At 46.1% G+C, this 26,564-nt stretch overlaps 5 protein-coding genes across 5 annotated transcripts; 2 read left to right on the top strand and 3 right to left on the bottom strand.

Moving 5' to 3' along the window:
- Positions 1–2,387: 2,387 nt before the first annotated feature.
- H6S33_004234 (uncharacterized protein) lies at positions 2,388–3,915 on the bottom strand (the record flags this gene model as incomplete). The annotated part of the gene is made up of 4 exons (XM_044835948.1): positions 2,388–2,964; positions 3,030–3,433; positions 3,486–3,590; positions 3,664–3,915. The coding sequence occupies 4 exons, from the start codon at positions 3,913–3,915 to the stop codon at positions 2,388–2,390; spliced, it is 1,338 nt and encodes a 445-aa protein (XP_044690972.1).
- A 6,456-nt stretch (positions 3,916–10,371) lies between these two features.
- Positions 10,372–10,917, bottom strand: H6S33_004233 (uncharacterized protein; the record flags this gene model as incomplete). The annotated part of the gene is made up of 3 exons (XM_044835947.1): positions 10,372–10,484; positions 10,613–10,759; positions 10,821–10,917. 3 exons carry the CDS (start codon positions 10,915–10,917, stop codon positions 10,372–10,374), a joined length of 357 nt encoding a protein of 118 aa, XP_044690971.1.
- Positions 10,918–13,124: 2,207 nt separating this feature from the next.
- On the top strand, positions 13,125–14,974 carry H6S33_004232 (uncharacterized protein; the record flags this gene model as incomplete). Its single annotated transcript, XM_044835946.1, has 3 exons — positions 13,125–13,400; positions 13,482–13,581; positions 13,731–14,974. 3 exons carry the CDS (start codon positions 13,125–13,127, stop codon positions 14,972–14,974), a joined length of 1,620 nt encoding a protein of 539 aa, XP_044690970.1.
- Positions 14,975–16,800: 1,826 nt separating this feature from the next.
- Positions 16,801–19,309, top strand: H6S33_004231 (uncharacterized protein; the record flags this gene model as incomplete). Its single annotated transcript, XM_044835945.1, has 2 exons — positions 16,801–16,803; positions 16,853–19,309. The coding sequence occupies 2 exons, from the start codon at positions 16,801–16,803 to the stop codon at positions 19,307–19,309; spliced, it is 2,460 nt and encodes an 819-aa protein (XP_044690969.1).
- Positions 19,310–22,209: 2,900 nt separating this feature from the next.
- On the bottom strand, positions 22,210–23,465 carry H6S33_004230 (uncharacterized protein; the record flags this gene model as incomplete). The annotated part of the gene is made up of 7 exons (XM_044835944.1): positions 22,210–22,306; positions 22,370–22,542; positions 22,595–22,681; positions 22,737–22,991; positions 23,051–23,077; positions 23,147–23,166; positions 23,294–23,465. The coding sequence occupies 7 exons, from the start codon at positions 23,463–23,465 to the stop codon at positions 22,210–22,212; spliced, it is 831 nt and encodes a 276-aa protein (XP_044690968.1).
- Between the last annotated feature and the right edge of the window lie 3,099 nt (positions 23,466–26,564).

The raw sequence follows: 26,564 nt of genomic DNA, 5'->3' as shown, positions 1-26,564 counted from the left end.
AAAGAATTTGCATTACAACAATGGCCGGATTTACTGAAAACAAATACATACAGGATGCAATTGCTCGGTATTATTGATGTTTATACTTACTTAATAGAACAGTTATAAGAGTGAGCGAAAAATGCCTTACTAGCTTTTTATCACAGCCCATACTGTTGCACCTCGATCGACACAAGCATAATAGTTGCATAAAAATCATTTCCCAAAGTCTCATTTTAGTTCAAGGGCGAACTAGCTAGAGTTGTGGTGACGATAGTGACACCGAAGTCATGTCTGATGAGGAGCATATACAAGTACTTATCCTGATCGAATTGATGCCTATATACAACGTACCTGCAATCTGCAAAAAGAAGTGTAAAAGAATGGATCTTTGAGTTCGGTACCCAGGATTCCCGCATGGTCACCCACTGCAGTACTAACTAGGCGATACGACGTTTGAGTATGGCAGAGCGGACGGGATGCCCTATTTTCGTCGTTCTATGACCGAACACGTGAGGATTATCGACAATTAATCTTTTATTCTTAACGCAAAGCTGTTCTGTTTGACTCTGACTCCATGGGTTACTTTACCGGTTTTCTGGGTAAAAAAAGCGTTATATATGGGTCAAATAAGGGTTAAATAAGGGTTTTCGTAGTATAAGGCTTATTTATTTTTAAGTCTACAATAATGAACTCAGGCCACTAAGCATGATCTCCAATAAGGATTGTTTCGGATTATAAGGCTTATTGGATTATAAGGTTTATTAGATTTTAAGTCTTATTAGATTTTAAGTCTTATTAGATTTTAAGGACATGTACTTGTTGGTGACAAAAAGAAAAGGCGGGGTGGGTTGAACCCAGAGCAACAAAAGTATCGTTATCACAGTTCAAAAATTTGGGCCTCACCTATATTTTGTAAATCGTGATATTGGGGCTTCTAATAGTTGTGAAATGGCAACAAAAGTGGTTGCTAGAATACCACAAGATACAATATAGCGAAAATTTCAATATCGTCGAATATCATGATATTATATTATCACCGAACGGTCCCTTAATTACGTTTATTTGATGTCGAAAAGGCTTTTTCTCAACTGAAGTTTGAGCCATTAAGTAGATCATAAATCCTGTCGGTATATGCCAAGGCACTAGCAAACTTTTCACCGCCGCCCGCTCTATCCCGCCGTGTTCGGTCATAGAACGACGAAAATAGGGCATCCCGTCCGCTCTGCCATACTCAAACGTCGTATCGCCTAGTTAGTACTGCAGTGGGTGACCATGCGGGAATCCTGGGTACCGAACTCAAAGATCCGTTCTTTTACACTTTTTTCGACTGTTGTGAATCAAGGGTTATTTGAGACTTGTGACTTCTGCTTCTTTCTGCCGAGAGTCCTTGGCTAGTTTCATTAATGTTTTGTAGGCCATTCCTTAAGCCGTTGATTCTAACCCTTTTCTGTGGGAGTCAACAAGCCACAGCAAGTCCAGGCTACTCATTGGTGGGAGATTGACCCAGGTCGAATAAATGATACAAATTTGTTAGCAAAACCTTACATTTGACCCCCACAAAAAAGGCCCAGCATATTTTGACAGCTTAAGGGACAGAATATACTGAGTGGGTAAATAAGTCTTTTGGCTGGGTGGGATGGCTCCTCGAGTTTTACTCTGGTGCGTTTCCGTTTCAATTGATGTGGAGTCCCTACCCATATATTCCGGAACAATGAGCGCTGGACCCGATTATTTCGCGGTGATTATTTATCCACTTCCACTTGACATAGCCATTGACAAAATCTGGCCCCACATCGGATGGTAATTTCGGCATTTGAATCACTCCACCTACCCCATTTGCCAAAACGCGTACATCGAGTGATATTCCGTGACGAAAATTGGCAACGGTGTGAGAATTCATGTATCAGACCACAACCCTCCTGCGCCCCCACTGTGGCAACCCCCCATATCTCCGTCATTTCTAGAAAAATCTAGCAATCTATCTGTCCTTGCGTGTTTGAATAGTAGATCTGATGTAGAGTTGGCGGGAGGGTGGGGGGATGATGGGAAGGAGATGATCGATAGTCGGGTTATTTATCACAAACGCGTGTTTCATGGCAATTCAATTTGGGTGGAGGGTATAAAGAGCTGTCAATTTGAAGATTGCACGATCCAGTCGGGGAAATAGTTAATAGAAGAAGGTAAAGTATATACACTCCATGTGGTAGCTATACAGCCAGTAGTAGTAGTAGTTAAGGTGAAAAGTAAATGTAAAAGTAAAGTAGTCGCTGCCATAACCAATCCACACACCCCCCCCCCAAAAAAAAAAATGTCATAAAATCAATAAAATAACTCTCGCAGTACAGGCTGGTACCAGAGTGCAGTATCAGATCATTGCATCAACGCATAAAACACAAAACCCACAACTAAAACATAGGAGTCGGCATCTTTCTATGCCCCCCCGGTACCGGCTGCTGTGCGCTCTGCGGTGGTGGGCGTAACACCGGTTTCTCTCTTTCCTTGAAGGCCGGGTGCTCCTCTAGCGGAAAGTCCATCTGGACCATAATTTCGCTGAGGTTCGTTTTCGAGTCTGACGAGTATCTTGCCGACGAACTCGACGCGAACACGAATGGCGCTGTTGGTCTCTGCGGGACGTAAGGGTCATTTTCAACATCCCGGTTGTGATCGTCCATGATCTGGCGCTGGCTTTCCGAGCGGTTGATGTCGGAGCGATTTACGTGGGACATTGAAAGGAGGGCTGATGGTGTTGGCGTTGGTGGGTTCTGGCTTGTCGATGCTGAAGTTGAACTGCGGTTGGGCGAGCGAAGAGGCTGTAGCCAGGTTTTGAAAAATGGGGAGAGGGATGGGAGATTGATTGCAATAAGACCAACGTTAATCTCTACCATTTCCCAAATAAGTAAGTTGGAGGAGTCGTAGAGGACTTCAGTGGTCTCGTGGTATCCGAATTCGTAGAGTGTATGAACAGCAGCAGCGGCTACTGAGCTGAAGAGAGATGTCTTTGTTAGCGTGCTGGCCTACGTAGGAGCATATGGGAAGAGGTTACAAACAAGAAAGCGAGTATAAATACTCCAGCAACGGCAAGTTTCTCCCTTGTTGACCGTCGGACACCGTATATTACCATAAACACAGGTAATAGTACGAAAAATAGATCCATCGCCGTATTCATCGAAGCATGCACATTTGCGAATTGCTTTACCAAATTTCCGGGAATGCACTGTCCCGTACCAGACTTGTCAAATATATACCTAGCAGGTCGACACTCTATCACTGCGGCAACCCAGAAAACTACCGAGTATGCAGTCATGAAAACCATAGCAAAGTACAACATGGTTTTGAGGAATTTCCGTGCTTGCTGGGGCGGGGTACTAGCGACAATGAGGAGGGTGGTAAAGACGGCCATCTTGACGGCATAGGTAGCGGCGATGTAAAGAAGTTTGGAAATCCAGTAATACTGCACGAATTTTGTTAGGAGATGGGCCTTGAATGATAATTGGAAGACTTACTTTAAGACCTTGAGTGGTGTCATCTCCTGTTATCTCAAATCTGTGTCTGCCTGCGCCGAATCGAACAGAGATGGCTACAGCAACTGATACCGCAACTGAGAATAACTGCAAAATCAAATATCCTAATTAGCGAGTTGAACAAATTCATTAAACCACCCAGTCTTTTTGGTTGACATACAGCAGCAAGTACGTGCATCCAATCCACCAACCGCACTGATTTTATTCCTGTTTGCAGTTTCAAATATATCCGCAGCACAACGACGATTATCATAGAAACCGTCAATATCGATGTGACTGCAAGCAGCTCTGGTACCCGTCCCATATCGCCTGTTTTTCCCGGCGCCTCACCCGCGCCTGTGGTCCCATTTCCACCCTGCGGTGGTCCTCCTATTCCACTCACCATTGGCGCTGTTGCACTAGTTGTCGCCATTTTCCCTATGGTGAAATTCCCGAACGAGTGTATTTCCACGCGATAATCTGGTGATTTTTTCTCTTTTTGATGTTAAAGTATTGATTGAAATGTGGGGAAATCCACCGGGGGGGGTGGTCGGCGGGTGGATGAATTCGAATTAAAAGGCGAATCCGATATAGTTATAGATTTTGTAAGATGGAAGCCAAAACAGAAACTGCCTTAAACTGGATGAATACGCAGGAAAGACAGACAGGTGCGGTGAGTAACAAAAAAAAGAGTGTGATGGGGAGAAAAACAGTGGCCAGCACCAAACAAGTAAAATCTGTGTATAGAGAGAGAAATACACCGGTAGAAAAGGAAGGGGAAACCCAACCGGACTCAAGCAAACTAGAAGCTGGGTGAATGCCTGATCAAAGAACAGAATTAAGATCTATGTAACGAGGTATATACCCATCCATCCCCCCTCCTCCTCCTTTTTCGTTACAGAGTAGAACCCTGGTAAGGTAGGTAACCCTCGACTCAACTAACTATTACTTAACGACATACTATATACCATGAAAGAGTAGTTGAAGATCATCTTCGGTGTCTCGGCTTAGCGGGGCTCTCCCTGTCAAGTTAAACGGCCCGCGCAGGAGCAATCAGTTAGTTGAATTCCTGTGAGAAATCTGGAATAACGAAGCTAGCACTCAAAGCACCTACTAATCGGCTGCCGGAAGATGTCCCGGGGTATCGCTTGTGTAGAAGTTCCTGCATGAGGGGCAGTTTCTGGCGAGTTTAGCCTTTCCTGAAACGGGGTTGAGGATGCTTCAAAACTTCAAGCGAGCTGTAGAAGGACGTATTGGGTAATGATTTGTACGACATGAACAAAATTCAATTCGAAGGGGCACTGCCAAAAAGAAACGCATACGAGCTGGACTGTAGAATAATGTCTTAGAAATCTCATTCTGGACTTATGGACCAAAATGCCGGACTAGTTTCGTCACATGGGAGAGTAGGTACGGTGTATGTACGCAATCATTTATCGACGCCGCAGCTGCATGTCTCCTTGATATGAATTCCTTACTGTTCTCTCCAAACCGTAAATGGTACGTACCTAGAATTTCTGCGTAGATACATCAGCAGAACCTTACTAGCAACTACGAACAGCGAGGGGAATCCTAGTGAAAGTCAAGTGGAGCGCTAGACAGCTCTAATTATGTAGACACTCTGCATACGAGTCCACAATTGTATTGACTGAATGAATCTCCACTATTTTCCCAGGGAAATCCGAGTAAACCGTCAAGTCCATCCCAGCTATTGATAGGGCGTCACCAATACTCCAGGCAATGTCTTGCAGAACTTAGTCTGCTAATATATATGTTTTACGATTGTTAGTTGAAACCAAGTGTATTCGTAGTTTGCACACCGTGCCAATATTTCATTATTCTTTTTGCCTTCCATTTCCTTCCACGCCCTCCCTCTCAGTCTTGAAGAATTGTTGGAAAAACAACATACCAGACGAGAAAGGGGCAGATCAATGCCAAGTCTTGCCCCGCACAGACTTCAATGCACCCCAGTTCCCAAGTGAGCAAGGATCAGGCCATCAGGGACGCGCCATCAGCCGATTCCAAGAGGATTATTCCGAGTGGGGGCATGCAGAGGAGATATCGCAGGGTACGAACCTGACCAGGTCTCATCGCTTCGCCAATTCCTTTTCAGCGAAGCCGTCTCCGGGACTCTGCGGCCGCCCGGCTGTGTAGTCATGATTTACACGCGTACCAAAGAAGGGCCTTCTTTTGTGGGGACTTTTACCACGAGTCGCTACCTCATCTTGTCTGGCTATTCATGCCGAGATAGATTAACTAGAGGCACTTTATATCTGTAGATTTGCAGGCATAACGGACGAGATTGGGCAGCATGTGAACGTTGAGCGTGATTGAACCGACTGTTGATATTAGGCTGTTTTGCTCATCATCATGATATATCGATCGAAGGGACAATGGGAGTGGTGTAAGCATCATGGTCTCGACTTCCTTTATATTCCCATATCAGTATGTAGGATTAAATCTTTCATAAATGAACGTTAGTTAATCCTTAATCACCTTTGCTTTCTTATGAAAAAGGTAATATATAACCATAACCATTGTCCGTGCTGCACTGACATTTCCAGGGTTCTTTGGTGCGAGACGAACGATCCACGCGCTCTGACTGGAGAAACCAAATTGTCTCCGAGTGACCTGTTCTGAATATAATGGCCAAATTTCCCCAGTTCCTGCAAGTTACCGGGACTAGCTTGCGGGGATAGGGCTAGATATTGAGCGAGTGATCGATTGTGATTATTGGGGACATTGATAGTTAGGGATTGGTATGGATGCAGAGCCAACACATGGCCGATGCTGTAATGAAGATTTGCGGCTTGCAGAAGCTTTGAAGATTGAATGTTATTGATCAGCCAATGATCTGACCGATCTGGATTCTGTGGTACTATTTGACTGGCTCATAGCCTTTTGCAATTTGGCCATATTCGCTTTTCAGAATATGGTGCATGGGGGGCGAGCTTCAAATCCTTGAACGTTGTCTTGATGATACACCAGTTATGTAGTTTGATCAAATCGATTGGACAAGTTGCTGTAATGATTGAAGTGATTCTTCATGTTCTTTGACAGCGTCGTGACATGGTACCCATCTCGAGACTCATCACCTCCTGAGATAATTGTTCTCGCATATCCGGAGATGGGTTAATCGAGGACTATAAAGTAGTTAATATCACGATAGAATGATTGATTCATAGTATCTACTTTCTTTTGGGGTCTGGTAAGAGTTACTTGCAACAGATGTCGATCACTTTTTTTTAATACCCCATCTTTTTTTAGAAGAAAGCATCGGCTCGAAGAGAGAGGATGGAGCCGATGCCGAAAGCAAGGAGGGATTCTCAAACGCGTCGTCAAAAGCAAACACGTTGCGTCATCGGAGGAAATATATTTGGTTGGATAGATTTGGCTACATCATGAAGAATCACTCTTCGGTGGCGTCCGTGCCAAGGTGCCCTTTTTTTAAGTTTAGCCCATGCCATGCATACCGACCCGGGTACCTGCAGACTTGATTCTCGGCGGGTAAGTACTTAATATTTGGACAGACAGGACAGTACGCGATGTTCTGATTCTTGCAGGTAGATTTCTGTGACCGGGTTTCTGAAAATATCTTTAATGCCTGTCGCGGTCCGGCACTATGTATAGAAGAACCTTTGCGCTGTAGATCACAATCGCCATAAGATGCGAGGATATTGAGTTCGGCAACCAATGATCCGAGAAGAAGTTCTCGTATATACTTGTATGCGGCGATAGAGTGGTTGAAATTCTAAGAATCCTTATGTTTCATGATCGCGCTCTAGATCTCGATCTCAGTGCGTGGAATTAAGCGGTGGAGTGTGTAGATGCGAGTGATAATCTGTGATCAAGAATAGAGGCTAAAAATGGTTTTACCACCGGAACTCGTAAGAAAATAAGCCTTACCTAGACTTTATCAAACCCTTAGCGAAAATATAGATTTATAAAAGCCCCCCCCCCCCCCCTTCGGGGGCACACAAACCGTTTTCAATCGTTTTTAAGTCTTATTTTATCCTGAAAAGTTTAAAAATACTTAGATCAGACTTACCGAGGCCTTATATGATGAATAGGCTTCTTATAATCCCGTGATTTAGCTAAGGGCTTGGTAAGGTTTATGCGAGACCCCTAGAAAAACCCTGTTTTGGTGGTACATCATAACGGAATTGCTAGCTCTAGATCGAGGGTCTAAACGTACACAAGCTTAAGTCTCTTTGGCATAACCTCCGCAAAAGAGCCCAGGTTACAGTTTGTTACCCACAGGCTTCATGCGCGAAATTTATATTGCCGGCTGTCAAAATACGTACTATCATAAGCACTACGTATAGTTGGGACAGGACTTGGTATTGATAGTATTTCTCCGTAAATTCCAATAAGGGACTTCTGATGCTAGCTTTGTTATATTTCTTCTGATAGACTAGAGATTTGGAACTATAGGGTCTCGTTTTCTCGCTTTTCTTGTATCTTTTAGGCCTTTTGGGCCAAAAGGTAGAGTCTCTACATGTCAATAAAAAAAAACAATTGGGAACTGAGCTCAAGGTACATACTTGATTTATAGCATATAGTACATCATATGCATGCACTGATGCTAGCCATAGATTTTAGGTACATCCTTCTCTAGAAACTATGTCTTCAAACTTCGTATAAATCACCTTAAGTGCATCGTGTTGTCCACCGTTACTGACTGTGACCCGGAGCAGACCCTCATGATCACTGACTCTAACAAGGTCCAAAACAAATCTGGCTTGCTTTACCGACGTCTCGACCAGAGTGCTAGCGCGTGACAGAATATCTCTCCGGAAGAGTGCAATATAAATGTCTTTTCTATCTGGGCACCAGACTCTATAAATTTGCCATGAGCATACTTACTTTTGCAATACCTTTATACGACTTTGACAAACATTCGCGCGCGGAATGTTTTTCTCCATTAATATCATGCCCCCTACTTAATCAGTCTTCTCTTTCCACCCGCACGATCGACCATGGTCATAAAATAGCTATTAAAGTCATTTACGGCCGCGGGCCGATCCAGCTCATCGGTCAACGAACCAACACGGTAAAATAGTAAATCACCGCCAAGAATTGGGGGCCCAAGACTGGCGCCATAACCAACTCGGCCATCTTGGCTTGGCGTCTGAGGATTGGGACTTAAGACTGGCGCCCAAAGATTTTCACCGCCGACCGCTTCATCCCGACGTGTTCGGTCATAGAACGATGAAAATAGGGCATCCCGTCCGCTCTGCCATACTCAACCATCGTATCGCTCAATTAGTACTGCAGTGGGTGACCATGCGGGAATCCTGAGTACCGAACTCTACAACTCATCTTTTGCTTGTTCTTTCTTTTTGGAGCTGTCGGGGTTGGATAGCTGAGACCGAGGAATGTCGAGTGGTTCGCTTGGGTTTTGGATGATGAGAGAGTGAGGTAGGTTTTGACTTTTGAGTATTGGGTTGGGATGGGTGCGAGGGAGTTTTATATCGGCAAGGGTCCTTATCGAGAATACAGGGTGTTAACAACCTTTCGGAATGTTATATAATCCTTATTTAACCCCTAATAGATGCTTATATCTGTCTTATAAAAAGCTTATATAAGCAAAACAGGTTGTTAGAACATTGACCCTGCGTTCTACCTTGAAAGTGCCGAATAAGGTCTATATGGTTCTGCGGTCCGACAACTGTCGGCATGCCGACTTGCGCGTCGTGAGAGAGCCGCCGCGGCCAATCGGCTTACAACCGTACTGATTCGGCCGGTATACACTCAAAAGGCAACCTGATAAAATCTTATGCAAATAGGCACCTCTTCAAGGCAGGATGGCCGAGTTGGTTATGGCGCCAGGTTAAGGTCTTAATCTTAACACTAATTCCTGGTTCGGAAACGAGCGTGGGTTCAAGTCCCACTCCTGTCATTCGTTTTGCATCTCTCTGTGTGTTGCCGCCTTCCCAAGGTGACAAACCCCTTTTGTCGCCGGTGGCAACGTTGCACACAGCCTCTGTGGGTTTGGACCTCTTTATGATCAGGGGGGTGAAGAGAGCTTTTGTACCGTGTTTGATGATGCTCTTGTGTCTGGAATCACCCTGGATTCGGTTTGTTTGAACATCATGGTTGTGGAGAGAATTTTACTGCCAAGACAGCTAGCGTTGTTAACTGACGCGAGCTCGCGATTGGCGCATTAGAGGATTAGTTGGTGTCTCACCCTTGTGCGACGAGCGCGGCGCTAGGTGTTACTAAGAGTAAATAATAGTAGAATTTATTTCTCGAATTCCACCATGCTGGGCTCAAACGAATAATCTATGTTAATAGACACGAGGATGAGGGAATTGGATCGAGATGTAGCTGCGTGTTGAAGGCGTTATGATCGGAGTATTAATTGTTTTTTTTTTTTGGCCATGGTGCAAAGTCGAACATTGATAGTATACCACTGGGTGCTTTGGAGCATAATGCTGCTGACTGCTTCTCTTGGTGCTCTGCTGTTTCTAAAAGATAGACAGCGCTGGGGATAGCTCTGCAGGATACGCTGCATGTAGAGAGAGGGTTAATCTTATGCACCGCTGTTACAACCCAGCCATCACAGCGGCCGTTCAAATCCCAACATTACAGCCGGCAGGCTGCACAGAACAAGTGCTCATTATGATTCGACTAGAACTGCGAGTTCTATTCCGTTTAGTTGATATGGGCCGTACGACTGGTGCCGCTAGCTGGCACAGGTGACACCCGCGATCAATGTCGGGAGTATACGGCCACAGCACCCTAAACAGCTCGAGGTCAGAAGTGCCTTAAACAACTCTTGCAGGAGGACAGAGAAAGGTGATAAAGAGCTGTTGAGATCTCGACAGCCTTAATCAACACACCCTCTGATATGGTGAAGAACTGCAGCGTAATGCGTACTTAACAGTCACCGTCCTGCGTCCCCGCGTTTCTGCTTCTCACTCTCCGCTGCCATCCTCGCTGTTAACTCGAGGGGTAGGGCATAGGTGAAGGTGGCTCTGGTATTTCCAGTGTTGAAGCCTGCCTGCAACACTGCTCAGCTAACAGGTGTTGTCGACGGCGTATAAATCGGTGTTTATGGTGAGTCAGGTGGTGGGTTCTGCCGGCCCTGATCTGGTCAGTGACGGAGGAATATAGCAAAGACATACCGTCGAATCCTATGTGCGCATTGGTGCGAGGCGGAGAGTTTGGGAATGTTGGTTGTAATGGAGACGAGAGGATAGTGGATGCAGATGTGGCGGCTGTTCTTTGAATATAAGATGTTGGCCTTTGATACCTCGCCTGCTGTGTTTCCCCTGCGCGGTTGTGTTAAAATCATCGCTGCCACCTCCACACTCCCCATCAGTCGGTTCATACTCTCCTCAAGAGATAGATAAGTTCCACAGATCCTTGACTCTCTGAGTTTATGGTTATCCCTTTCATATCCTGTGGTGACTTGTGGCGTTGTAGTCATTTCTGGACACCCTTATGTAATTAGCACTGTCGTGCCGCATACGCGGTTGTCAGGCACGTATACTATATGTATAAAGGAATAGGCGATATGACAACCTGTCCTTAACCATGTCGTATAAAGCTTGAAACTACATGTAATCGAGAAGTCCTATTGATGAATTGTCATATCTCTTCTCATCAAATGATTTGATCTTGTTACAACAATTGGAATACACAACGTCGCCTTGCAGTACATGCTTCATATTAAGTTACATACATGTATGTATACAGGAGGAGTTTGGTTGCGATACGGAATCGCGGGACATGCAAAAGGAAGGAAAGGGAAACTGATTTTGCGACAACTTTTGATCGTTCCTGCTAAACAAGGCCAAACCAAAGTCCGCTGACGATTAGATAGGAAGAGTGTGCGATGATCCTGCGCAGCTATCGAGGTCCGCAACAATCATTGATGGAGGAGATAAAGTCGGTCGAGATCCTACACATATCCATCATTGACACCTACCTCGTATCCCTGCATACATGTACAGTCGCATGCAACAAGTTCCCGCCGTTTTTTGACGGTGAGTCAAACCATAACCACTCCACCACGAACTCTGCAAAAGTTTCAAGATATGATAAGTGGCAAGCTGTTGTTATTCTCCATAAAATTGGCTGAAATACTGTACAGATAAATAAAGATACAAACTGTCAGTCAGGAGGAGGATTGGCCTACTGGATCACCAGATTTCAATGCCATAGAGAATTCATGGGAGATGCTCAAGAGTGCACTAAAAAGGGAATGAAGTTATAGACAGAGAATACCTCATCGTGATGATGAACCCTTTATCGCTGCACAAGAGGAGTAGGGGGCCTTGTCCCAACCAAAGCTAGATAAATTGCCATTAAGGGTTGAGGCGTGTCTCAAAGCCAATGGAGGGCATACTAGATGGTAGTCTCAAAATCGCTTTCTTTATATTCTATTTAACTCTACTATGTATTCTCCATTAAATATCTTCACTTATGGTTGAGTAACGAGTATTGAGGTTGGGTGTTGCATCGTGAACGGCGAGAACTTGATGCATGCGACTATACCCAACCCGTTGCCACATCCGCCAAAAAGCTGCAAAACAATCATTACCTCTCCCGCGCTAAGGGGGCTCACCACCTTTCTATTTTTTATTTTACTCCAGAGCAAAAACTTTCCCACACCAAATCGGGCTACACTATTATCGATTTATCGTCTTGGCAACGACTGCACTAATCTACTATCAATTGGTTATCTTGGCAACGACTTCAATAGTGGTGGGGTATAAGTTTCACACAGTCTCTCTTCTTTTTCTTCCTTTTCTTCCTCATTTTTCTTCCCAGATTTGTTCGTAACAGTTTTTTTGACGCAACTACTTGAAGCTTTTGAGTTGACGCATCATAATCCACTGTTTCTCGAATTAATCCATAAGAAGATTTCGACTTTTCCCATCAATAAACACCTTTTCTCATTTTCAACTTCCTCCTCGAATTCTTCCCGCTCAAAACTCCCTCACTTTGAGCATCTTTGATTTCTCTCCTGTCAGCTGTTTCCCTCCTGTGGTTGAAATCTTTAATTTGACATTCTCCGTCAACATCTTTCTTCCGTTTCTCGATCTTCTGGCTCAATTGACCCCACCTTCAACATCGTCACTTCTCCTCCCTCTGGTTCTCTCCTCCCTCAACATCAGAAACGTCGCTGCAAATACTTGAAAACTCTTCCCGACCTCCTCAGTGTTTTTTTCCCCCTCTTTTCTCTTTTGCCTCTACGAGCTGTAGAAGCATTTTCATCACCTCACCTCACCTGCACCTTCTCAGGAACAGAAAAACTGTTGCGGATACTTAAAACGTTCATTCAGTCCTCGTCACTGTTTGCTGTTTTCTGCCACTAAGCAATTCCGACCACACCCTCTCACACATCAAAGCAACCTTTTTTTGTTACCTGCAAAAAGGCTCACCAACACTTCCCAATTCCTTCCATTTCCGGTAACAATCTCGTCACGAGTAGCGACTATATATCAGCAAAGCCGCCGCCAACACCTTCTTCCCTCACCTCGCCTCTACAAAGCCTAGAAACCTTTCTGTCCTTGTCCGCTCCCCAAATCTTTAGACTCCGTGCCACCACTACTCTCAGCAGTAGAACTAGCAGCGGCAGCAACAGAAATAAAAAACACTTCACCATAAAAAAAAAAGAAATCCTCTCAAATGGATCAAGAATTCGAACTCGGCGTGTTATATTATAGTGGTCAAGGCCCTCTGAGAAACAACGACCCCGAACTCAACCCCATTTTGGACTATAAACCTGACTTCATGTCATCGATCCCAGAATTCACATTTGCTCAACCAGAGGGCGACAGAAGTGTAGTGGACTTTTTTGACTTGATGGAGATTCCATTGGGGACCAACATTGACGATTGTGGTAAGATAATTGCGGAGCGTCAGGCAGACGTAAAATCTTTTTATATCCAAAGCCTTCAACTTGTATGTGTCGTCTTTTTTCTTTCTTGTCTTCTTTTTTTCTTTCTATTTATATACTAACTCATAAATTTCTAAATTTCAAAGATCAAGATGGCGGAGACTATCCTCTATGATCAACCGGCAAGGGAGGCATACTTTACTCTTAGAGAAGCATATGGGGCACGCAAGTGCAAGTGGATTGAACGTAAGTCCCACATTCATGCCCCCTTCTTCTTTTTCCCTCTCTTTTCTGTTTTGCTCGTAGCGTTGTTGTATATCAATCATAACAAATCAAAGTCTACTCTGTTTCTTAATTTATAAATATTGAGTGGCTAACTCATCCTACCAACACAGTGAAAATTGAGAAAGATCGCCAACAGAGAGAGGGTTATCGCAAATTAAATGAATACAATCGAGAAGTCCAAAAAGGAGTTGAGTACGACACGAGAAGGTCGAATAGAGTCAACGATCACCAAAACCAAGCTCTCAGAACGGAGAACGAGCGTATTTCAAGAGAGTATGAAATCTGCAAGCAACAACTCAAAGCTCAGACAGATCGTTGCGACGAGTACCAGAGAGTTCACAGAGCCGACCAAGAGGGAATATCGGAGAGAAAAGCAAAAATAGGTACAGCCATCGATTGGGCCTGGGATAAATTGGACACGGCGACAAAAATATGGTTGGAGGCGATCATGTTCGAGAAAGTGGCGAGAGCAGAGTTTCTCGAGGCATTGAGAACCAGCTCCGAACCGGAAATTTTACATGCGAAGGCGATTCACAAATCCGCTCTCAAATCCACTAAATCGGCCCAAGAGCACAAAGACTCGATCTTCGAAATTACCCTCAAGATGACAGAGCTGCACGGTGACGAGGCGAAGGCGAAGATCGAATCGGCTTACGAAAATCTTGTACGTGACTACACGTTAGCCAACCCGTGGTCACGAGAAAGGGAGGAGCTCGAGGAATCGAACCATAAAGAATATTATGAGCGCATGAAGAAGACCGTAGTGAGGGAGGAGTTTGACCGTGCAGCCGAGCTGCAGAATTGGTTCCTTTCTTCAGATACCCCGCAGGATGAGGACTCCGAATCTGATAGCGTAAGAGCGGAGATGGCTGAGAAAGAGAAGAAGGAGATGGAGCTCCTTGAGAAAAAGGAGGCCGCAAAGGCCACAAAAGTGGCCAACAAGGAGCGGTTGGCAAAGGCACGTGCCGGAAAAAAAGAGAAAAAAGCCGCCGAGGCAGAGCGTCTAAGGGTCGAGGCCGAGAAGGCACGTAAGGAGAAAGAGCGCATTGAGAAGCGCGAGGCCGCAAAGGCAAAGAAGGAGGCCGAGAAGGAGGTTGCAGCAAAGGAGCGTGCAGAAAAGAAGGCCGCGAAGGCCGCGAAGGCGGCAAAGAAGGACCGAGAAGAGAAGGCAAAGCGTCAGACCCGTGCAGCATCGCAGCCAGTTGGAGTCAGGAAGACCCGGAGCAGCAGCAAACGTCCTTCTCCTAGTTTGGCTCAGGAGGGGGTTGCTGAGCGAGTGTTGGAGGCGGTGGAGGAGGGTTCTGATGATGTCGAGGTCGTGATCAAGAGGGAGCCGTCTCTCTCTCCCTCATAAATTCTTTTCTTCATGTTTTGTATTTTTTTCTTCTGGTTTTCTGCTTGGTTTTGTTTTGTTTCGGTCTGGTTTGTTTGGGGTTGTTCGGTTTGCAATTGGTTTTAGTTCTTGTATGCGGTGCTCCAATTGGAGTAAACTAATAAATCTTTTTTTACCGCTCAATTTGAAGTCTTATGTGCATTCTTCAACGTGACCATCGTTCTCTTGAAATGACCTGAAAGCACCTACTTATCATCAGTTAATATAATTTTCTCATGCTCATCATTTATCCTTTCCCTGTGCGAGTGGATATATGGCGCGGGTGTTGATCGTATTTCTCCCCAGTAATACTGTAGCGACGGCCAGTCAAGTTCGTATGACAGGTGTCAGCCCAGCAGTTCTGTACGAAAGAGTGTCAGGAAAAGAGGGCAGTGTACGAAGTACTTTGGGTGCCATAATAGACTCTGTACCGCTGTACGAAGCTGCCGGGTGTCATTTATATCAATTTTTGTTTTCCCCGCTATAAACATTAATTGCACACTATCGATACCTCATTCATCCTTAGCCACCCAGACAGTGTGTATGAACTTTGTGTTTTGTCAGTAAGCTCACTGTAAAAACTCGGGAACTTGTCAGACAGCACTGTACAAAGTATTTTCTGCTGACAAAAAAAGTCCCTGTACGAACGTCTTGACTGGTCGCTACAGTAGATGATCATAAGTTCTCACTCGACGGATGCCAAGGCACTGTGATAGGGCTTCCTGATCGAAACTATTTCCATTGTTAGAGAAACACGGTCGTTATCGCCATCTCTAGCGGATTTAAAGATACTAGGATACATTTCCATAGCTATAACCATATTCACTGATATTCTTGATGAGTAACCGGTGGATATTGGCTCATTAGCATATCATCCGTAGTGGTGACTAGACCTTCCATTGCAGTCTACTAGTTATCCCTTCCGCTGTTTTCAAGGGTTTCGCTTTTTAACCAAGCTGGGTGATAGGAATACTATAGTAGGATTAAAAGTATTTCTATCGCCACTTTGGGTACCGGTATTGATCTCACCTCTTCAAATCTAGCCGTGAAGCGTTAATGTGACCTGTATCCACCTCTAGCTCCCGGAAGTCGACGTCGTTCTTTCCTAGCGAAGGGCCTAAAATCCCGTACAAACGAGTAATCTCAATATAAAAAAAAGAGCATCTGTACATGAACCATTGTTACAGGGGTTCCTTTACACGCGGTGGTTATGAGTGGGGCAAGCAGTTGAGAGGATACGTCATAATATATGAATCTCAGAGTCGAGTCCTGTCTGTGTTCTGTTCTTGCAAACGTGTCTCACATGCTGTCTTCTACCCGCATGCACCCCCAGCATCCCTGCAACAAAAGAAAAAAGAGCGGGGAGCAACGATCTGTGCGACCCAAGAACAAGCGCCAACTGGACAGACTTCACATTCTGGTGATGCCATCAGTTTGTTGTTCCTCCTCGCGTCCCCTCATCCTCATCCCCATCCTCATTCTTCCCTTCTTCCCTTCTTCCCTTCCTTCCTCGCTCTCTTCTTCCCTTTCCTTGCATTGTGATTGCTGTTTCTTAAACAAACAGTTATTCTACGGAAATAGAGCCATTAATGTCCCTCCCTCCATGATTGTCTCCCGTTGGTTCTTTAATTTTTTTCTCTGCATCTAGCAATCTAACCACACGCCATTGCAATCTGTCTTTCACGTCTAGAACAGTCTAGATCTGCCTGTTTGTTGTCTGTCTTTGAAACAGGACAATAAACGATACCCAATACCCACCCCAATAAATCACTTTTCAGACATCGTCCGTATATACAGGAAAATACATGATGGTATCTTCAATCCCGGTAACCACCCCCCCAATACTCACTGACGCCTTAGGCAACCCCACGCTCCCTCCGCTCCTTCTTCGACTTCACCACCCCCGACCTCCTCGACGCCGACTTCTCCACTCTCCAACTCATCTCCCGCGCCAGTCATGAAGCCCTACAGACCGAACTCGCCACCCTCCGCTCCCAGATCACCGAGAAAGATGCAGTGCTCTCCACAATGTTCATCCAGCAGCACGGCACTGCCGTGGAGTCCAAACCCCCCGCCGCCGAGTCCCCAATCGACTATGGGATCCGCGAAGCGCAGGTGGAATCGCTCACAGCTAAAGTCGACGCCCTGTCAGAGCAGAAGCGGAAGCTGACGCTCGCGCTCGAGACGTCACAGGAATCGCTCACAGCAAAGGTCGACACCCTGTCAGAGCATAAGCGGAAGCTGATGCTCGCGCTCGAGACGTCACAGGCAAAGGCCCGCGCACTCGCGGCAGAGGTCAAGAACATGCGGGAGCGGCAGGCGCGCGAGGAGCACGAGAAGAAGTATGCGGCACTCGAGGCGCAGTACAGGGCCATTGCCTCAGAGCTCGAGGCCCGCAGGGCCGAGAATGACCGGTTTGCGCTGGAGCGATCGACGCTGACGGCGAAGGTCAGGGCTCTGGAGTCAGGTGGTGGTCTTGGTGCTGCTGCTGAGGCGGTGGCGAATAGGGAGGGGATGGAAGTGCTGAAGACCGAGAATGAGAGGTTGATGTTGAGGCTCAAGGCGTTTGAGGATGGCAATGCGGCGCTGAATAAGAATATCGTGGCGCAGAATAAGACGATTGGGGTGCTGAAGACCGTGGCAAATACTAACGAACAGTGTAACGTTGACCTACAGAAGAAGAATTTGGATCTTGTGGCTGAGATGAATGCGATGGAAACGCAGTATGAGGAGATGACAAAGAAGAATATCGTGCTGGAGACAAAGAACGGCGAGCTGGAGGATGAAAAGGCAGTACTTGTGGCCCAACTGAAGAAATTGGCTGATGAAAGCGAAGTTACCTCCAAAGCGGATACACAGCAGATAGAGGCATGGAAGAAAAAATTTGAGGAATCTGAAAAGACCTTTCGAGCCAGGATAAATCAACTGGAGGATAACATCAAGCGGGAGGGGGCCGCAATCAAGCAATATCAAGAAAGCACCCAGCACCTAACAGGCAATAATGCGAAGATTCTTGAGGATAAGAAGGCTGTAGAAAAGAAATTACAATCCGTACAAGCTGAGAGGACACGTCTTAACAGTGAATTGATCGAGATGCGGGTCAAGCTGTTTAGGGTGGAAAGGTCTGTAACTACAACTACACGAGTTGTGGACCTCGAGGTTGCAAACAAGAAACTTATTGATCAGAACCAAAAGCTCTCCCGGAGGCTTGAAACAAAAGCACAAACGCACCAAAGCCTTAAAAGCGAGATTATAACCTTAGAGGAGCGCTCAGAGCGCATGTTGGGTGAAATACACACCCTCCGTCAGGACAAAGCCCGCCTCAATAATGATATCGACAACCTTATCAGCCAGCTCAATGGACGAAGGGGATCCACGGAACGAAAGGACCAGGTCGAACTGTTCCCCACAAGGTCAAATGGGACCAACAACTCCAACGGCTCAGCCACCAAACTCCCGACGCCCATATCGCCAAAGACCACCCGCGGCACCAAGCGTACCGCCGAGGATCAAGATGACACTGCCCAAACACCGACCACATCCCGCAGCAACTTTACCATCCGGGCCTTCGCCGACACCCCTGGAGCCTCGCAGGCAGCACAGCCAATCCCGACAAACCCGCCGCCCTCCCCTCCCCAGCGCTCCCTCTTCGACCGTGTCAAGCAGCCCCTACAACACCAACAGTCCTCCGACCCCCGCTCCCTCTTCGACCGGATCAACACCAACACATCCATCGACCACGAAATCGACACCCTCATAACCGCCTCCAAAGACTCCCCCCGCGGCGTCCTCTGCCGCTTCCGTGGCCCGCCCCCCGACGTTGCAGATCTCCTCGCCCTCATCTCCGGCGGCCCCCTCGAATCCGTCCGCATCGGGCAAGAAAAAGACGTTGCCTTCCTCTGGTTCCTCAGTCCCAGCGACGCATCCGCCTTTATGGCCTACTCCGCGGCGAAAAAGCTCGCCAATGTCGAGTTCTCGTGGAACGAGAAGCCCGTTCGCACGCTCGACAAGGACCTTGCTACACAAGTAGTGCGCTACGGCGCCAGCCGCGTCTTCATCCTCCACTGCGTCCCACACGAAGTGCCATTGCAGCGCATTGTGTCCGACGTCGGCGGGAAGAAGATCGCGTTCTGGGTGTGTGAGGGCGCGAGCGGCAGGGTTGCGGCGGACGGCCATACGAAAGGGAGAGAGGTGGTGATTGAGTTTACGGAACTCAGGGACGCGGTGGAGGCAAGGAAGAGGCTGGGGGGCGACTTTTGGTGCGAGGCGAGCTGGATGAAGGAGGGGTGTGATCGCGCGGTTCCGAAGGTGGAGTAGCGGTAGATAATTGTAGGTAGCGTAGGTAGCTTTTTTTTTTGTGGTGTGATGAATGATGAATGGATGGGTGGGTGGAGGATGATATTACGATCTTTTAGATCTTTAGAGGGGTCCCTTCCCTCCTTTCTTGCGGGGTTATTTATGTGTTTTTGAATTTGCAGTGTAGAGCTGCCATCACAATACTGCGTAGCGGTAAATACTACTTTTTTTCACTTCTACAAAGTACTACACATGTACCTGCGGTCTTCTTGGAGTCTTCAGATAAATGGTTGAATTATATACATACAAGTGTGAAAGAAAAACAATAAATTATCAATCAACGCGAAAGAAAACCGGTATGGTGATCATTGGTTCTGGTTACACGTGCACAATTACTCAGCCCAACGTTGATATTTACCATACCGGGAAAGCACACTCAAAAACCAAAGAGCTCTTTCGCACACAACAACGGCTTTGATGCGTACATCCACATCATGCTATCGCCCGCGGAATTCAAAGCACTTGGGTTTGTGCGAGGCTTTGTCCTCTGTAGGTGCTCTCCGCGGGCTGCCAACGTACCGCCCGCGCGCCTTGCACCTGCTTGCGACCCCCAATACAACACTGCCTCCACAGGTTATCTGTATAGCCATCATCCCTTCGCCCCATCTCTGTAGACTTTGCGCTTTATCTCCCGCTGCGGATCTAGGGGGCGAGTGTTTGCGCCCGTTTGATTAACTCTCGGAAGCCAATCAGGGGTGGGTGGAGACGAGTGATAGGCTATGATCATAGATATTCGCGCTGCTGGTTGGAGTGGGACTACTTGATGTTCCCGCTAGGATTTTGTAAGTATAGTGGAGGGTGAGAGGTATGATTGTGGTCGGTCTTGGTTAGAGAGATGACGGGGCGGTGGTGTACGAGCCCTTTGGTTGGATAGTTTTTGATTAAGGGTAAGGAGGTTTAGTTCTCGACCAGTGGACTGGGTAGTTACTGCCTTTGTACCGGGAATACTCACGCGTTAACAACGTGCTGACGAAGTTTGTGAGTATGGGGGTTCACGAGGCGAGCATGCTCGAGATTTAGGTAATCATAGGATTAGTGGCATGCATGTATTTATCCTGTGGGATTGATGATTCCGCTATTGATAGAAATATTAGAAGCATTTCTGGATTCTGGGGTGTTTCGTCAATATTTATACCAAATAAATATATATTTGCTTCGTTTGAACTGCATACTAGTATTAAATGTAGAAGCCCTACGAGCTTAGGTGGGCCACGAGTCGAGTTGGATCGAGCGTTATGGAAAGCTCAACTTGAGATAGCATGAACCATTTGTATGTTTCTATTGCTCAGATGCTAGTCTTTGGGCAGACCTTTCTTATGGTTTCTGTCTTTGATACGTGCAAGAGTGTCTGTAATTAAGCATAATAGGACCTATTTTTCATAAATCAATTCATCATTTTAGCTCGAGCTTAGCTTGAGGGTTTGAGAATTTTCCCACGAGTACGAGCCCAACCTTCTACGAGATAAGTTGGCTCGAGCTATGGCCAAGGCTCGACTTGAGCCGGCTCCTCGGCCATACTAGTATTAACTACATCTGCAATTGCAAGTTAACAGGTCTAAATATAGTTAATATCTGCCTCGAGGCATCACATCTCTTTGCACCAGCAAGCAAACCATGGGCCATACGAGGCAGATGCACCTCCAGGCACCTGTCTCTGCTCGCCTCGAGCAACCTCGTGAACCGCACTCTGTATGAGTAAGTGTAACTAATTAAGGCGTAATTCCTGCTCCCTACATGGCGAGAAGAGGCCCTTCGTTCTCTGTAGATGTCGAATTAGTGATATGATATGAAAACTGCCAAGAGTGTCTGTCCTGACCTCAGCGTCATTGTCCTTTGCCGCATCTCTCCGGCCCGGTCTTTCTCCTCGCTTTCACCATCCTTTAGCTCGTGCATCTCGGCTTTTTCATGTCTCGTATAAAAACGAATCAATGGTAATTTGAAATTAAGGTGGAATATGTAATTGCTCACCCCTCTCTGTAGGTGGAGGATATGTAATCTCTATCTATTCCAAATATTCTTTAAGCGCCTGGACATTCTTCTCTGATGGGCCGGATATACTAGAGTCATATTCGCACTCTTTTCCTCCTCGTCGTATCGAATACTGAACCAACAGACTTTCAATCTCAGCTGGAAGTGAAAGTATTGATGACACGGATGCTAAGTTCAGTCCCAGACCAAGGCTTTAGAAGCTATTTATTGGCATAAACGGAGATTCTGGTTTCTTGTTCTTTTCTTTTCTTTTTTCCCATCAATCTTTAGTTAATACGGGCAAAGGCACAGTAGACTCGAGATCCCTCCTGCCAGGATAGCTAGATCTCCATTAATCTTCTGCAGGTGATCCGTGGTTTCCTGGGGGCGTTGGACAGGGGGATATTACGCTCAAGCTGCACTTGTGGCGTTGTTCCTTCCAGTTGTGGAGGAATCAAGAGAAATGTTTTATGACAGCCTTGAGTTGAATGGATGCCTACATGCACGTAGCTACATGTAGTACGTCCATGTAGTTGGCTTTTGTCATCTATTACGCAGGCTGATCTGGCTAGGATGCGTTGTCTTGGCAAATAATTCCTCCAACCACTCACCATTCAATTCCATCTCTTGTCAGCCCTTGTGCATCGTTTACTCCACCGACCTTCAATCCTCGATTGATACACTGAAAAAATCCATCCACTGAAAAAGTCCATCCACTGGCAGAGTATGTTCAAATTGATATGAAGTTGCTTTTGTTGACCATGACTACTCTACATGACTTTGTCCTTGCGGAAACAACTTGCACGAACCAGGAAAGCAGCCACGGATGGTTTGGATTGGATATACTAGATAACATAACATTGAGCGGCTACAATAACAGGTAATAATCTCCTTTAGAGTTTGTACTGGCCCCCTGTCTCATTCTCAATCATATCGAAAAGTGCTAATCCTGACATCCTCCCATACATAATAGATCCCATCACCTTGTGGCTAATGTATTATCAATCAGCATACCTCTTCCATTGAAAAACTCAGAGGGAGGCGTAAACATACGTTGTGGCTGCTTCTTCGTCCGCAATTTTGATCGGACTTCCGCCTCTTCCAGCACAGGCCGCATCAGCCATGAGTTGAGTGTGGCAACATTTCTCCATCGAGACGAACCAGAAGACAGCTTCTTCAATTGTTTTGCCTGTGCTTAGGATCCCGTGGTTTTGGAGTAAAGCGACCTTGTTACGTAGAAGAGTCAGGCCAGCCAGAATAATAAGAGTGGAGGAATACCTTCTTATCTCCAAGGGCTTCTGCAATGTTCATTCCCTCCTCTTCTTCGAGAACAACGCCCTTAAAGTTTCTATAGATGACGTGGTCCTACAGCACAAGCCTATCAGCATATCTACGAGGGTACACAACATCAATGAGTTACATTGTAGAACGAGCAGCTATCCTGCGTTATCATATCCAGCTCCCTCCCCAAAGTCGAGAAGGTCCTGCCATAAATCGAATGTGAGTGGCACGCACAAGCCACGTCAGGTCTAGCCTCATGAATCGCGGAATGTATAGCAAAGGCTGCTTGGTTTAAGCGGCGGTTTGGACCACCGGCAATTACTTTTCCTTTTGCATCTACTTGGATGAGGTCGCTGGCTTTGATGAGGGAAAAGTGGAGGCCGAGTGGGTTCACCTGAGATCAACTTGGATTAGGCGAAATCCGCTGGTGAGGTTTTACGGGTGTATGCTTACCCAGAATGTGCTTTTATCAACAGGATCCTTTTTTGCAGGGTACATGGTTAGCGAAATTCTAGATATTCTAGAAGGGGTGGAGGCGGCCAGCCTTACCCGTAAAGAAATATGGCCCGCTAAAGAAGAGTTCGAGAAGGAGAAACCACGTTAGAACAGGTACAGGTGAGGGTGAGTTACTATTATTATCCATGGCTCCGCCCATTATCGCTTCCCAGAGCCATGGTACGGAAAAAATGCACGTACCGACACCTTCGTCGAACCCGTACTTTGCAAATAACCTGAACGCCGCAGCAAGCCGCTCCTTCAAAATCTGACACTCCTGGGCTTTATCGGTGTACGTTGATGTCGTTAGGTCTTCCGGTCGAAGGCCGGCTCGTGCGGGAAGGTCTGCGGCATCAACAGAAGATGGAGGCATTGTTCTTATCGATTGATCCTTACAAGGAAGAATTGAAAGCTGGAAGGAAGCGGTAAACACCCTGCACTTGAGATCTGGTGAGGATTTATGAAGAACGCGGGGTTGTTTAACCGAGGATACGGGGTTTTATCTGATTAGATCACGACATTGCACAACGGATGGGCAGCTTTTATTTCTAGAAGCAGGCTCTACCAAAACGGCAGAAACACATGTGCTCCCTCGGCACCCCTAATAAGCAATGGCACCATCAACCATGAGACGAGCCTGGACGGCCGCTGTCTCGACTCGGATGCATAAAAAATCCGGGGTAATTTAGTATGACCGGGACGGAAGCTACCACACCGCCGGTAGCTAATCCAAATACCTGCTATCTCAGGTAGGTAGGTATCCGGAGTTCCCAATAAAATACAGTTCCAGCGGCTGCAGTCACTATGTCCGACACTGCTCCGAGGGCTTCTTATAGATGTCGGTATGTGCACGACAACTTGAATAGATCCTTTCTCTGAGTATGTACACACCGGGATCTATCGAGGACTATACTTCTTTAACCCGCCGCCTCTGGTCCGTCCAGAAAACAATTCCTCTAAGTGGCAAAAGTGAAGCAAAACACATTGGCATAAAATGTTTGACATATGGCTGCCGTTGATTACTGATCCGTTCACGACCACGGGTATGTATTGTGAATCATCATGTAAGGCCAAGGTATGATGAACAAGCAAATACCTTAAAAGCTTTATGCCGATCAAATTCAGGCTGAGCAACAACTTAATAGACACTTGAGTGACAGAAGGATTAAGGGACTGATAAATGTTCTAGTAATATAGATGTTAGGCCTCCTTCATGTCGATCTAATATCTTACTCTAGCCACAACGAGGCTGAGAGAATTACACCGCCGTTGATATGCACTCGAAGGTTTCCTACATATCTTCTACTCTACTCCTCTACCGACGGGTGAATATCGATAATTACGACTAAGTGCATGGCACTAGCGGCTTGGTGGTTGAATCAAGAAATTTGACGAATCGGCTGAATAGAAATATTTAATACCGGACTGAAGTGACTCTTAATCTTCAGCTACATTTATCTAAGCTTTTTCAAATCGTCGAGAAGCCTCTCGATGAGCCACTTCCTTAAATTCTCTACCGTGATTCGCTAATCGAGCGGTCCACAGTTCGCTTAAACTTACAAAGAACAAGGCAGAATGAAGCTATCATTTGGAATGGGTGCTAGAGACATTAGTGTCAATTTTCGAGATTGAACCTCAGAGATACATATGTGGGACGGACGTATTAGGTGGTAGTAGTGAGTAAGCGCTTTTGGATTACTAGTCTAATAACCTCACTATCCTTGATAACAGTCAAAGGCAATCTAAACCCATGCAACACCAGACTAAAATGCTTAAATTCTATATATACTGAATTCAGAGACTATTCAGGTTTAATTTCTCCTTTACGTTCCAATTTTGAACCGCCAGTCCGTTTTTTGGGATGGGCCAGTTCCCGCCATAACGTTTCTGCTGCATGCATTACTTGGGCCCGCACACAGCCCCATTACATCCCCTAGGCCAACAGACCAATTTCCGACGACTACCAACAACGCTTACCATCACACGTACTTGATTACTTACATGTAGTAAATGAGGCTTGTGCTATGTTTGACATAGCTAGGGCAATGAATGGAACGAAACGCGGTAGTCAGAGTGTAAGTATACGTATGTGAGTATCTACTGAAGCAAGACGAAAATAACCCCGTGTTCGCATAGCACCCGGATGAAGCCATCATGTGGAGACCCCTGGCGCAAGGCAATTATTAGGATGTAAACATCTTGCTTTTGTAGCACGACCCCGAAATCCTATCAGTTTGTACAGTGATCGATGATTGTTGCTCATTGACGTTGGTTCATGTTGCGTAGTTATTTTAACCCCCCTTTCGGTACGATACGTTCTCAAACTCGGGAATGCATGCATATCATTGGTCTACAGATCTCGGAGGTCTCACTGCCTGGCTATCACGTCACCCAGGTACGACTTACCTTTCCTCTCCACCTCCACCCCCCCACCTCCGCCCTTAGGTATCAAAATCTCGCGAACTTGAAAGTGCACCGCCCGGATGGGTGACTGTTTGAGAAATTCGCAAAAGATGGATATAACCATTTTAGCACTATGATGTAGGGGTAATTGGTGTGTATACTCCGGTAAATCCACTAAACGTTAAGCAATGTGTCAAACACAATTTACCAGATGTTTTCGACGGTTACACAAAGGCTTTGAACTGAGTACCCAAGTCCTTGGAAATGGAATCAGTTGGCTTCAGTTTGAGACTATGATAGTTACCCACATCCGCTGAGCTCAGGTAGAGAAGCTACGGCCAAAGAGGCATGGACTATATTTGTTATATGGTCCACCATAGTCGGGATGCCAGGGGACCGGTAAAGAATGTTGATAGTTTAACTCTTGGTCCGGGAGGTTTCCAATCCCCGCTGTATGGAAGGGGACTGCGCACCGGAGTTTGAGCTTCAATCAGTAGATGCGGATCGTGAGTTCATAACCAGGTTTTAAGTTAGTTTGATCGCGGTGCGAACCACAATTAAGGTGATAGAACCCCGTCGTTCGTTAGAATTGTTGTACAAGGCTAACTAGCTTAGGAGCCAAGAGTCCATGCGCCACCCGCTGGCCAAAATTGAAAAGAAGCATACGCAAGGGCTGGAGAATAACGAGGCAGACAGAGCGTCCATTCCTTCTACTTCTACCTTATCTTGAAAACAACTTACTACTCCATAATGATCTAGAATATCTTGTTGTTATGCCACGCCGCAAACATAGCTGTATGAAGAGAGGGAGTAGGGGAAAAGAAAAGCATTACTGCGGTACCGCCTCGTCCTGCTAGTTTGATACCAGAAGTAATACTGTAGGCGTTGCATAGACCGGTTTCTCTCCCGGCTCGACTGGCACTCGTGGAGTCAGAACCTTTCCAAGCTATACCGAACCTGATACACCCATTCTCTGACCTTAAGGCACACAACGCTTTGCATAAAAACGAAACTTCATCTGTTTAGAATAAAAGGCGAACAAAGTCTCTGATAAAAACCTACATACATG

This window comes from Morchella sextelata (assembly GCF_020137385.1).
Source record: "Morchella sextelata strain SCLS chromosome Unknown scls_17, whole genome shotgun sequence".
Classification (NCBI taxonomy): domain Eukaryota; kingdom Fungi; phylum Ascomycota; class Pezizomycetes; order Pezizales; family Morchellaceae; genus Morchella; species Morchella sextelata.
Note: the sequence above shows the minus strand (reverse complement) of the source record. Positions and strands in the feature narration are given on the sequence as shown.